The sequence below is a fragment of the Falco peregrinus genome, chromosome 8, assembly GCF_023634155.1.
Source record: "Falco peregrinus isolate bFalPer1 chromosome 8, bFalPer1.pri, whole genome shotgun sequence".
Lineage (NCBI taxonomy): Eukaryota > Metazoa > Chordata > Aves > Falconiformes > Falconidae > Falco > Falco peregrinus.
In genome coordinates, this window is record NC_073728.1 from 31,267,733 (window position 1) to 31,281,345 (window position 13,613).

At 45.1% G+C, this 13,613-nt stretch overlaps 1 protein-coding gene across 5 annotated transcripts in view; it reads right to left on the bottom strand.

Moving 5' to 3' along the window:
• Nucleotides 1-13,613, bottom strand: part of SEMA5B (semaphorin 5B) — a 281,793-nt gene that overhangs the window by 26,107 nt on the left and 242,073 nt on the right. For 4 of the 5 annotated variants that reach the window (XM_055812546.1, XM_055812543.1, XM_055812544.1 and 1 more), the window contains 8 exons: nucleotides 12,061-12,242; nucleotides 8,782-8,925; nucleotides 7,172-7,319; nucleotides 5,621-5,846; nucleotides 4,731-4,949; nucleotides 2,656-2,826; nucleotides 1,595-1,744; nucleotides 651-695 (listed from right to left, as the gene is read on the bottom strand). In XM_055812546.1, the coding sequence (XP_055668521.1) occupies nucleotides 651-695; nucleotides 1,595-1,744; nucleotides 2,656-2,826; nucleotides 4,731-4,949; nucleotides 5,621-5,846; nucleotides 7,172-7,319; nucleotides 8,782-8,925; nucleotides 12,061-12,242 (1,285 nt within the window). Of the gene's footprint in view, nucleotides 1-650; nucleotides 696-1,594; nucleotides 1,745-2,655; nucleotides 4,219-4,730; nucleotides 4,950-5,620; nucleotides 5,847-7,171; nucleotides 7,320-8,781; nucleotides 8,926-12,060; nucleotides 12,243-13,613 lie in introns of those variants that run through there. The other variant, XM_055812548.1, reaches the window with a different exon arrangement.

Sequence of the window (13,613 nt, forward strand, 5' to 3'; positions counted from 1 at the left end):
TGTGATGCTAGCAGGAATTGACATGGTTGTTAGTGTGAAACTAGCATTTTAAAATGTCAAAAGAACGTGCCATTTTCTTTCTCTGCATTTTTATCATAGTGGCTCCTGAGGCAGTGGAAAAGTTACACTAATGACTGGATCATTTCAAGTTACATGCAGGAAGGAGGCACAACTTCTGTGAGAGGTGAGGACCTGAATGAAAGCAAGTGCTTGGAGGACAAGTATAAACTAATCTCATCCTATATCAGCAAAGAATCTATCTAAGAGTCCCTGTTTAGTGAAATCTTTATAGGTTATTCAAAAAACACCTGCCTTCAAACAGCTGGAGGCTTACAATGGTGGGATGAAGAATATCCCTTCATTTCTCCTGAACCATTTACCCTGTGAGTAGACAGAGACAAGCAGGGTGCTCCCTGGTAATTAATGACCCTCAATGGCTAACCCAGACCCCCAAATAAATAAAAATCTTGGAACTGACAAGTGGACATGTGATACATTCCTCCAGTCTGACTCAGACAGCAAGACTCCAGTGGAATTAAGGCTATCAGTGGGATATGAGCTGTATAGATTAATGGTTTGGTTGATACTGCACAGGGAGAAAAGAAGCCAGGTTAAGATAAAAATAAGATATATAGTTAGTGGTACCCTACCTCCACAGTTCGTGCTCTCATCAATGCTGGAGGCTGGCAGGATCACTAAACAAAGAGAAGATGATTGGAGAAAGTTGTCATTTTGCCATCACTTCTTCAAGTAATTAACCCCCCTGTGCTCCAGACACGAGAAGGTGCTCACATGTCTTGCAGCAAGCCGAGAGTCTCTCTAAATTGAATGATAAACTCAGAGTGTGAAACACATGCAACAAAACCTCTCTGAAGACCTGTTCCAGTACTGTTACCTGATCGCTCTGTAGCTTCTTCAGTTTAGGGGCAAAAAGATAGCTGAGAAAACCATGAAAAATAAGAACACCATTGCCTAGAGATCTCGGAGTTTTAAGTCAGAGCACTGTAATCCAGAAAGGAAAACGTGGAAAGGGGTTATTCAGTCTAGACCTATATCAGATATTTGCCTGAGAGATTCAGTTTCCACAAAACACAGGGTGGAAGATGTTGATGATCATCTGCCCATCAACAGTGTCACTCTGTTAGGCCCTAGATTAATCTCCCCACTTCACATGCAAATTGTCTTCATCTGCTCCACCTTATTTCTTTGCTCTTTTGGGATGCTTCTTTTGATATCTGAACTCAAGGGTCTTCTGTTACCTGTATCCATACTCAGAACATAGATAATCTTTATAACCCAGCCAGAGATGAACTATCCAAGGTAAAAGCTTCATTTCAGGTGAAGCAATACTAATTATTTACTACAGTTCTGAGTAATTGTATTTTAAAGAAATTCTAAACTACCTTAAAGGAATGCCATTAGGCTGTGCCTGCCACAAGGGGCACAAATGTTTGTTTGTTTGCTTGTTTTTCTAGAAGCACCCAAATACAATCTATAGTAGAGAAAATCTCAGCCTGGCTTGACAGTCTGGGCACAAGCTGCTCTCCTGATCGGCCCGGCCCACCCTCTCCCTCCCCAATGACACTGTACATACCGGGAATTTCATTATACAGGCAATCTTGGTACTGTGTGCTGTTTCCAATGCACTGAGAAGGGTCTGGGTTGTGTATCTCACAGTAACGACTGCGGTACTGGATACCTTCTTCATTACACAAGCTCCACTCCGACCACTCTGACCAGCCACCTGAAATCCAAGATCAGGAAAACACACAGACAACTTCACCAAGAAGGAAAAGGATCCCTTGTAGATACCAAAATTCTCCCATACTGAAGAATGTCTGGATTCTGGCCTGGGCCTCTATCAAACATCTAACCCAGGGTCCTTTAGTGGATTTAATTTTCCTAATACAAATAACAGTGCAAATTTCACACCCTACTTGTCAGGTTGTAGTTTTCTTAGCAGGGACTGAACCAACCCTTGGTGGAGCACTGTGCAGAACAGAGCTGTCTTAAAAGCTCCTGTATCTGCTCTCTGGTTAAAGACATGCAAGGAGCTGGATGGGGCAGTGCTGCACCAGGACCTCCAAGTTTTGAGATGGTCTCCCAGGGATAGCTCAAGCAGCCAGCACAAGTTACAGCAGTTAGTTTTGCTGAGGTTCCTAAGGGAAGGAGTCAGCCTGCACTAGATCAGAAATACACAGAGGTGTTCAAAACCAGCACAGATGTAAACCCTGTCCTGTGCGTTGTAGCACATGCTCATCTGCCTGTCTGTGCAAGAAAAAGGACGGATTGTCCCTTCAACAGCTGTACAGATTGATGCTTTGTGACTCCTGGTTTTTATCTTGTAAGCTTCCACATTGAAACACAGAGCTCCTGCTTTTTCAATTACTTTAACTGGATCAGCCATTAACAAGATTTTGCCTGTCCAGGACCACAATGCCAGAGCATGGCCTAGTGAACAGGTAAAGAGAAAGGTGATGCACTGCAGTTGAACACTGGGACATCCCCTTCTTCCCTGGTTCAACAGACATTTACTGAATGGACAGAAAAGCTTCTAACTGGTGGTGTTTCTGATTTATTTTTTACACATTTTGCAGATGTGCCTTGCTCCCACCACCACTCAAGCCAACTGGAGCAGGGATGAGAAGTGGCTACCTTCACATGGGTGGGTGTTGCAAAGGGCTTCCTCAGTGTGCAGACCGATGCAGATATCCTCTCCGCTAGACGGAGCTGGATTGGTGCAAGTCCGCGTGCGCTGATAGTGTCCTCCTCCACAGGTTGCTGAGCAGTGAGACCAAGGAGTCCAGCAAGACCACGAGCCTTTCACTGAAGGACATTGAAAAGCAAGAAGAGAGGTAGATGCCTTTGGTTACTCCTCTCACTGTGATAAAACTGGAGACCCCCAGTATCTCACCTTCCAGATCCACCCTGCCCAGACTAGCTAGCAGTTTCTTGCACCCCAGGACATTTGGGCCTGACAACAAGAACTTCATATCAAGAGAGGGTCATATCAAGAGAGGGTATGAATGTGCTGCACTCCATGGATGCAGAATGAAGTCTATGTACAAAAAGACTCTGCAGCATAAAGTGCCAAAGTAGAAACTATTTTTCAGGGTAGTCATTGAAATCTGATCTCTTCTGTTCTATTCTACTCTATTTTTTATTCTATTCCACACTTTTTATAAAAGAGCATTGTTTTTATTATTATATTGCCTCCTGATGCTTCACCTGCAGCAACAGCAGATTTACTCAGGGGGGGAAAAGTGCTGTACAACCTAAGCAGAGCTTGTGTGGCTTCTTTCTGTGGGGGCCCCGAGTCCTTAAGTTCCAACCTTCAGGAAACAGGAAACTCAGAGGCTTTATTTATTATCCCTGCTTGTTTTGTGGGGGGGTGGGTGAGACAACCTTTAAAGGTCCCTTCCAACCCAAACCATTCTATGATTCTATGATCTGAGCTCAGCCCCATAACAGGTTAATAATAAAACTAGAGAGGGAATTAAGGTCCCTGATTCCCCAGCCCCCCAACCCCTTGTCAGGCTTCTAGACTGCCTGATTGCAGGTCCACATGCCATTAATTCAGAAGATAATAACCTGATGATTTAGTGCAAGATAAACCCAGGATTTGTGTATACACATTGAGTGAGGCAGGGGAGGAGGGAGACACAGAGAAATAGTAATCATGCACTCAGAACAGATTGTAAAACATCATAGTGTCCAAAGGGAGAAAACAGCACAGAAAAAGGGCACAGACATTAGTGAAAAGCCACTGAGAGCTTCCAAAATAGTACTAATAGCTGTCTTTATAGTGTTCGAGTTATTTTCTTTTTATAGGCCATAGAGTGCAATATTTGACACTCCTGCTACACTTTTGCTGCACATTCTGATCATATCTGCATTGGAATTTTATCTTTGTATTGAATTTTAGAATCATAATACTACCATTATAACATAGCATTTTCAAGTGTAGGCCACAAACTATATTGCCAGAGGTAGATAATTGCTAGAACTGCAAGAGGCAAGGTTATTTGTGTAAGATCATTTAAATTTAGTTCAGATAGTTATTACAGAGCAAAGAGATGGGTAAGTAAGAGAGAATACAGTAGTCAATGGTCTATTATTACTATTCTGGACCAGGGGTGCAACATAAACATGAGGACAAACTCGAAAACCAGGAAACCAGGCAAGAATACTCCCTGCTGGCTGTGCAGGAAATGGTAACTGATGTCAAGAGTAGATGCCCATCGCAAGAACAATACGTAAGCAGGAGAGGGGGAAGAAACAAGTGTTCACAAGAAGAACCGCCACATCAAGCATCTCTATACAGTCTTAAGCCACATTTATAAAGTCTGTCTCCTCATCAAGGAGCAGAAGCACCGTGATGCCCTCCACTGGATGGAGCATCAAACCTTGAAGCAAACAGTTGCTAGACAACCCACGATATTATTTCCTCTAGAGGACGTGGCTGTGTTACCCTCTGAGCGGAGGTGAAACTTAAGTCATAGCACTAAAGAACACATAAATGGATCATTACAGTACCTTTCAAAAAAATTACAGAAAAATCCCCAAATTAATAAAAAAAAAAAAAAGCAACTTGGTAATACCAATGATTTTTTTGGGGTTGGTTTTGTTTTGTTTGTGGGTTTTTTTGTTGTTTGTTTTGTTTTGTGGCTCTACCATTAAGATGGGGAAAAACACCTCCGAATTCCATGCAGGAAGATGATCATGGTTACCTGGGCACGGATGTGGATTGCAGTCTTGGTACTCCATCGCTGACCCCACGCAGGGCAAGCCACCGTTTTTAGGTTCAGGGTTTGTGCATGTTCTCTTCCTGATCCTAAAGCCCAACTCACAGTCCCTGGAACAGGAAGACCAGGCCCCCCAAAAGGACCAGCCCCCATTGATAATTCGTGCAGAGGTCTTACCAGTCTTGAGGAGGTCATCAACAAGAGCTTCAAGGAAAACAAACAAGACACCATGAGATCACAAATTAATGCGTTGTTGGGATTTTTAAAAGGGCTTCAGCCCATGAATAAAATCAGGGTTTATGTGCCCTGGGGAAGAGTTTCTACTGAAAGCCCCTAGCGAGAGTTCTGTTCCACAGGGTTACAGCTAAGCTAGATGCAAAAAGAAATCTGTACACACACAAACCAAGTCTACTGATAACCTTGATAAATGATCTTACTGGGAAGCCAATTGTGGCAGTCAAGGCTGCGTCCTCAGTACATGCCTGGCATCACGGCAGTACTGAAGGGAATAACCCCAGAGGCAGTGCACAAGGGGACTCCCAGAGAGAGGAGCTCCTGTAGCACGTCCTGTCCTGTAAAATGGTTCTTTTCTTCTCTACTTATTTCTTCTCTACCCTTATTCCTTGCCTGTTCTCTTTGAGACAGCCTGACAGTAGCGAGACCAGATCTATACACTGCCATAAGCAGAGAGCTCACAACCCTATTGATCTCTAAGTCACAGGGCTCTCTCCATCCCTGCCATTCTGCAGTGACACTAGTTGTATATGCCGAGACTTATGCGGACACAAACAGGCTCTTGTTATTCTGAGAGGATTTCCCTTCCACCACCAAATCTAGACTCAGCCTATAGCTCCCCCAGAGCTGGCAAGACGTACAGTCAGTATCACACACTGCTGAGCCATCGTTGGGGCAGAATCGACTCTCGGTTTTCTTCCTCCCAAACTGCAGCTCATGGGGATCAGACAGCTGGGCACGACACGTGTAGCGGAAGCGCTGCTCCTGGCGGGCACCGTTCTGGGTGATGTTGACAGGCATCCAAGGGGTCCAGGGTGTGTTCCTGCGCACCTCTGGGCAGCTCTCTGGGTTGCAGGTCTTATATTCCTGCCAAGAAGGAAAACCGCTCTCTCCTTACTTATTAAGCAGCAGCAGCCTAACTGAAAGAGATTTATTTACACTCCAGAAAACAAGGGGGTACCCTATGGGTCTAAAACAATCTCCATCCACCTTATCTGACCTCACAGACACAAGTCAGTGCCGGATACAACACAAAATGTGGTGACTCTGGAGGCAGTGGTGGTGCGTAGCATCAGGTGGATCTCAAGGGTGAACTATGTTTGTTATTTTCATGTCTCACTCAGGTTTGTGTTTCTTCGCTGACTCAAAGTCCTATGGGGATTTGAAAGCTTGGTACATTATAGACAGAATAATAATTCAGGCAATAGATAACAATAACAGCATAAAAGTTTTCTGCTGTGACCCTGAGATGCTGCTCTCAGGTCAGCCTAGAGGAGCCCCATGAGGACAAAATGTCAGTAAGGTTTATTCCTCAAAAAGTTTATTGTTTTATTTTTAAGATGGGTTTAGATTATCTCTTTTTACAGCTACTTTTGGTTGGTTGGCTTTTTGAACTCTCTAGTGAGGGCTATAAACCATTTGCCATCTTCAGTGTAGAGCATCCATTGAGTACAGACAAAATTCTGGCTGAGTAGGGATGGGGTGATTTGGGGTCTTTACAGTTCTCACCACCAGTGGGAGGAATTCCAGCGACCAAGATTGCGTTCTCTAGCAGGGGCAAAGAAATGTGAATGCTTCAGGATTTCATGATTCTAGAGCAAATGCCAAACAGCTTGTGAACAGATGGGAGGTTCCAGATCAAATCTGCTTACAATGAAAGAAAACTCTCCACAAAACTAATTAAAACAGCTGCATGAAACAGCTGCCAGAAGAGGAAAGGGAAAATAAAGAGGGAAAATGGGTAGCCGTTGCCTCACTGATGGGTTAACTAGGTGTTTGACCTGTTGTTTACTCAAGTATGACAGTGAGACTCATTTTTGACGCGTGTAGGACCTCTTTGACTCAATAGGATCATCCTTGGGAGTGGGACAGAAAAAAAACCAACACCAAACCATAGTGCTTTCACAGAAAGGACCTGATATCCAAGCCTACAGTGGCCTAAGGAAGTCCTCCGTACAGCGGTCTGTCCCTGCCTGTACACACACACACTCCCACCCGAACCCTGCCTTAGGGAATCAGCCATCTCTCTGCTTCCCAGTTCCTTTCAGCATCCTCTCCAGCAAAAGCTGAGGATAGCATTTTCTTCTAGCTTGACAAATAAAACCAAGATGGAGAGAGGAGTTAAATACCAAGTTCCTAGATGCTAGATGTGAATCGCTGCCCCTTATGCAATGCCAATAAACAATACATACCACAGCACAGCCTGGACATGTATTTCCATTTTCACAGGACCTCTGCCTTGAATGAATCCCTCCACCACAATTCACGCTACATTTATTCCAAGGACCCCATGAAGACCAAAAAATCGGTAACGGACATGGACTGTTCTCATTACAGAATCTGAAAGAAGAAAGTGCATTGCTCAAAAAACATCCATGTCAGCACATCTGAGGGACAAAATGGTGATGGACAGAAGACTGCACGGTGCATGTGGGTGCAATTCATGCATGCACAGGTCAGCAGAAGGCTGACACAGCAGTTAGATTAGCAATATTACTGCTCCCAGCAGAGAACTGTACCCTTTGTACAGAACGGAGAGTGAATAACCTGGCTGAGACAGTTGGAGTAAATGGTCAAGACTGTGTTTTTGAAAGTGCTCTAATCTCAAAACTTTTAGGTACTGAATTCACAAAAGAGCTCATAAGCTGAAGCCCATGAGACAGAAAGAGAGGGAGTGGATAGTAAACATTTTCAGTGGGACGATGACTCAACAGTGATCTGTCACTAACAGCAGCTTCACATTGACAATCTTCTTTTCACATGTTGCTGCTTGGACCCTAAGAAGCCAGTGTTTGCAACTGGAGCTGAACTAGATGCTATACGCATCTAAAAGCAGGCCTTAAATTAATGCTATGTCATGTTCAAGGTAACTTTAATTTTGTTCAGCTTTTTAATCAATATTGTTCTCAAACTGAATCACACAGGACTGCAATTGACTCGGATGCAGTCTTTAAAACCCAAAAAGGACCATTGTGAATGGCCACAAATCAAACCAAACATTAAAACGTCTCGAATCAAAAAAGTTAAATGAATTGCCCTTTGTATTCTGAGAAAAGCAGAGAGATCTGTCTTAAGTGACCACTCAAGGGACAAGCAACCGCCTACTTCCAAGCAAAGGTGGCCTTTAATGAAATGTCAAATCTGGAAACCAAATGGGGATGCCTTGAAGCATATGTTTGATGAGGGGCCGGGCTTGAAGAAGCATAATAGTGCAGATAGCTCTGTAGGTTCAAAAAGTATTGTCTTTTAGTTATTTTGCATGACATTTTCTCAGTTTAGAGGGGAAAAAAAAATATGTTTTTCTGATGCCATGCCCTGCAAAAACTCAACCTTGAATCTGTGAGTTAAGCTATATTTTGTCTTGAACTTCTTTTGGTGCATCAGCACAATTAGTAGAGAATGATGCAATTAGCAATGAAAGCTGCACATACACAACTGTGTCCTCAGAGATGGATCAGAACAATGTAACTGTATCTACAAACTCCACACTGCTAACAGCAGGCACAGCTTCTCCTTTCCTTGAGGAAGCCAGCCCTCTGTTTGGGGAGCAGGAATACTTGTGAAGGCCTGAAAGGTCCTGCCTGAGAGTGAAGGCAGCTCCGAAGTCTCTGATGTTCACAGGCTCATGGAAAGAGAGTGGCCACGCGTGTGAGCAACCTCATCCCTCCCAGGCTCTGGAATTCCTTCCACCTTGCTCATTCAGCCAAACAGCCTTAATCTGCATTCACATAAGAACCACCATTTCCAACTGCCAACATTATAACCACAGAGGTGAACACGTGGCATTGTAGGCATCTCTTACCTTTCTTCCCTGCTCTGTCCGACGCAGACCCTGCCCCCATACCGTGGAGCAGGGTTGCTGCAGGAACGCTGGCGGACCTGAAAGCCTATCCCACAGGAGGTGCTGCACGGGGCCCAGGAAGACCAGGGTGTCCAAGCGCCATTTCTAACAAAGAAGGTGAGAGAGACAACAGAGGATGGGGGTGACCTAATGGTCTGCCCACATCGTGCCATGCTTAATAACAAAACACATAAGGTACTGACAGGGGAATCATGGAACACATTGGAGAAGAGATTATTTGTTTCAAACAAACTTTCTATTGGTGGAGATTTAGAAAAGGGAGCTTCAAAAAGTGCTTAGCATTGGCCTCACTTTCCTCCCATTAAAGTCTTTAAGAATTGGAAAGGAAGGGAATGAAGCCAATGCTGATGATTTTGAAAATGACTCTTAGAATTTGCTGGGCAATAGTGTGGTTGCTGTAACTCTCACTGACTATTCCCCCATCATCTCCCCCGGTCTCATAACCCCTTTTTTCTGAGCCATGGTTGATCCCAAAATATCTCCTGGACTCCTATGCACAGAGTGCAGGTTTTGAGGCTCACGAATGCCTGTTGTGCCAAAGGATGTAAAAAACTCTACCCTCAGTTAATTCAGTAGGTACTGATGCTTTAAATCTCTAACAGCAATACTACTGCCAGCTCCCACGGGTTTATCACAACCCTCGTAATATTTGATGTTTTCCTAAAGCTTTCAGCATTGAATTGTATTAAGTGTAAAGCTCAAATTTCATTAAAAGTAAGAATAATTGCTTCTAGCTTTCATGGCCGCCTGCAAATGCCACTGTAGTGTGACCTTAAATCCGTCAAAATCAGAGGCAATTGAGAGCTCAGAAGCAGGATCGAGTCTCATGGTTTAATGAGTGATCACATCTCTGCTGAGCAGTGGTAGCTTAGCCTGAAGCAAATGTGATGTAAAGCCCCCTTAGTTCACACCTCAGCGACAGAGGTGTCAGCAAATGTTCTGTGCCTTGCTCCTGCGACAGGCTGAGCACGTGCAGGCAGCCGGCTCCTGTGACGCTGCTGCCATGCAGGGACTCAACCGTGTGCTTACACAGAAGCTAGCATTTTCATCTTTAAAATCTTGCATTTATTAAAGCTCACCTTCCTCTGATTTGGCAGTACTACTGAACCTTGGAGCAGGAGAGGAGGAACTGTATCTCATCTCTTCTGTGATGCAGGTTTCATTTCATATGGAGCCAGTGGCAATGCTCTATCTTACAGAACTGCCTAATCTTGACACTTCACTACCTTAAGCCAAAAAAATCTCATTTGTTTTGTTTTTTTTTTTTTTTTCTAACAAAGAAAAAGCTTTCTAAAGCGTCTAGTCAAAAAACAACTCAGGTGCTCTCTGGTTCTTGAGAGCTAAGCTTGAAAACAGATGTTAATTTTCAAAGCATTTACTGAACTAATAACGTTGCTGGCAAGAAGTATTTTCTGGCACAGCACCAATCAGGGCAAAGCATGAAAGGTAAAACCCACATTGCCCTTCACACTTTTTGTATTTGTTATCAACTCTTGCCTGTTCTTGGCAGCTTTATTTCAGAACCCTGTTAGTCGTTTCTCCCTGCCTTCTCTTTTTCTCTCATCCCTCGCCCTCCTTCTTTTCCTCTCTCCCACCCCAAACAAGGTCAAAGACCAAGAAACTCACTTATATAAAAACCCTACTATTCCATCTTATTCTGCCATGTTTTAAGCCACCTACTACCTCCCCACTCCTTAACCCGAAGGAAGAAGTATATGTAAAATCACAAAACCAAAAGAAAACAATCAAACAGGAGGTTGCTGTTATTGCAGCAAAAAAAGGGGAAAGTAATTTCTACTAAAAATTCCCCCCAAACCCAACAATTCTCAGCATCTATTCGTGTTTCAGGATTTTTACAGAAATAGACACCTTCCATTTTCAGATTGCAAGCTTTCTAATAGAACTCATCTTTAAGCATCCTGCTCCCTCTTTGCAAAAAGAAATCTTAGTGCCATATGATGTCAATTAAAGGAAATTTGAGGGCTGAGGCCTATGTGGGATGACCAGATGTCCCTATTTTTCAAACCATGCTGCTTTCTTATGTCTTAAGATTGAATAATCTTTTTTTCATCCCCTTCTTAGAAGCTGTTCCTGCCTCTTTTGCCATCAAAGCAGTGCTGAGAAACTCATCCCACTGGCATGCTTTCCATTTGCCGCTGCCATTAAAAGCCTGCCTGGGGAAGGCTCTGCTCAGCCCATGGTGGCAGCCCAGGGGCAGGGGTGACAGCATGCCTTTTGGGCAACACAGCCCACAACTGGAAGCAGAGATGCCAGTTAAAACATGAGTATTGCTGAAGTTTTGGTGCCAAGACCAGCACTGATCTCCAGGGAGGAGTCAAGAGACAGCTGTCCTTAATGGAACGAATGTTTATGGAGAAGATAAAGTAGATAAAAACTGTATTCCCAGTATTTACGAAAATATTGGCTGGCCCCACCCTGGTTAAGTAGTGCTTACGCTATTCCATCTCCATGACATGATGTAGTCTGAGGGTGGTAGAGTAACATGGACGCAAACACCGTGGCTATGTTTGGGCACCTGACCAGAAGACATTTAGCTTCCACACTGCTCAGGCATGAGCTTCAGGCTTCCCTGAAAAGGCAGCACTTTGACACAAGCTGAGCTACATGCATTATTTAAGTGCTGTCCCCAGCAGGCAGGCCTCTTAAGCTCTATGCTACTTGCTGCCAGATGATGATGTGTGCTTTAACCTAGCCAGCATGCTGCAGACGGTTCACAGACTTGCAGAACAAGGCAAACAAGCCTTGCTCAGAGGTTGGCTAGACCGTGTCTTCACAAGCTTTGCTCTGAAGGAGCTCTGCTTGCTTTTGGCCATGCAACTTTGGAATCCAAACTCTAAAAAATGACGAGCATATTGGATTTTTTTTTTGGCTTATTGCTGTTCACTTGGCTAACACCTACCTCTGCCTTACCTCCTCCTGATGGGTCACTACTCACTGTACAGTTGGGGGAAACCAAGGCACAGTGTAGGGAAGGTTAATGTGTACACTGATTTGGGGTGCTGGTTGTCCAAGAGCCCTGGCTGAAGGCCCTTCTATCAGAGCCTTTGGGCTGCTTGATTTTTCACTGATTTCAAGCTAGACCTCACACATACTTCAGTTTGGCTGGGATACAACATGGTCACAGAAACACAAGGAGTTAAGCTGTGGATGGGCACAACTCTTGTTCCCTTTCTAAAAAGCACAAAGATGCTGAGGTACCTTGAGCAATTTGCAACCTCAATCCTGGCCCCTTCACAGCTGCGACCTCCGCAGCGAGGACGAGGGCTGTCACATGAACGTGACCTACACATACAGGAGCCTGTGCTGTCCCCATCCGAATGCTCACACAGTTGCCATGGGGACCAAGGTCCCAATCTTCCATTTGTTGTCAGGTTTTTCACCTAATTTTAAAAGAAAAAAAGGTCATTAATAACAAGTTTACATTTCTGGAGACAGCCCCACAATAGAAATGCCAAACAAAGCTGCCAGCAGGATTAGGATGCAGTTTAGATGGGAGCTGCCTGTACTTGCAAGCAGGATTCAAAACAGAGGGTTGTTTTCAGACAATGCAGCATCAATATTTACCCTCCAAATTCCACCCCGCATACTTAACGTGTATGCACAGGTGCCCGAGCCAACCCAGCCAGCACCACACCAGCAAGCACCCATCTGCCACGCCACACAACCACTGCACTCCCTCGTCCCACGTTGCACAGCTTCAGCCTTTCAAGCAACACAACGGCCAGTGCTGATTGCCCCCACTCCATTATACCCCTCCCTCTGCAGTGCTTGGGACTGCTCCTGCAGAATATTTTCCAAGCTAGCGTTTGTATAACCATAGTGACCAGCTGAGACCCGAGCCCTGCTGAGTTTGGCCCTGCCCAAACAACGCAGTAAGAACTGGCTCCCCTTCTAAGCAGAGCCATAGCCTAAATGGCGAAGGGGGGTGAAGAGTAGAAAGTGAAGGGGATGGTGGTGACTAGAATGAATGCTGAGGATCACATAGTGGGCTAAAGAGCAAGAATTCCTCTCGAGGCAATTTACAGACCAGACCACGCTGCCGCCTGTTTCCTCTGCCCTTTGCTTCATGCCTGTACAGCCCCGAACAGGCTGGGGCTTGAGCCTCCTGTGCATTGTAATGAAGAAGTAAAAATACGATAGTCGTGGCTGACCAAAAGCATGAGACACTATTTCAGCCTAGGACTGGTGAAGACCTTCCAGGAGACAGGGTGTCAGAGCTTGCTCCCCTGTGCCTTGTTTTAACCAGTGCTGCTGGGTGAGCCTGTGCCAAGGGCTGGGGGAGCAGCTGCTGGGACCATCGCACCAAGGCTGACTTGAGAAGATGAACACTGGCAGCTCCTCCCGGGATTGCTCCCAGACCACCGCTGCCTTCTTCTGCCCGACTCCACCACTACTGTAAAAACCAGCAACGCTAGGACCACGTCTGGAAAGCTGCCCTGAGCACCCCTGCTCTGGCTTCCTCTCTGCTCCTGACTTCAGAAACACAAAGCAGAAAGACATCCACACTGGCCCTGCCTTGGTACACCTGTTTCCTTGCTCCGGCGCAGCCCCATGATGCACTCTCCGCTGGTGGCTCCCTCCATCCTCATGTCCCAAAGTGCAGGGCCTCAGGGCCTCACAGGTGGGATGTCACAAATGGTGGCTGCAAACAAATTGCTTATCCCCATTGGCATCACCCATGGGGTGGTGGGATGCTCAGCAGCTTCGGTAAAACTGCTGGCAAAGGCAACACTGGACTTGGCCTCGGTGTT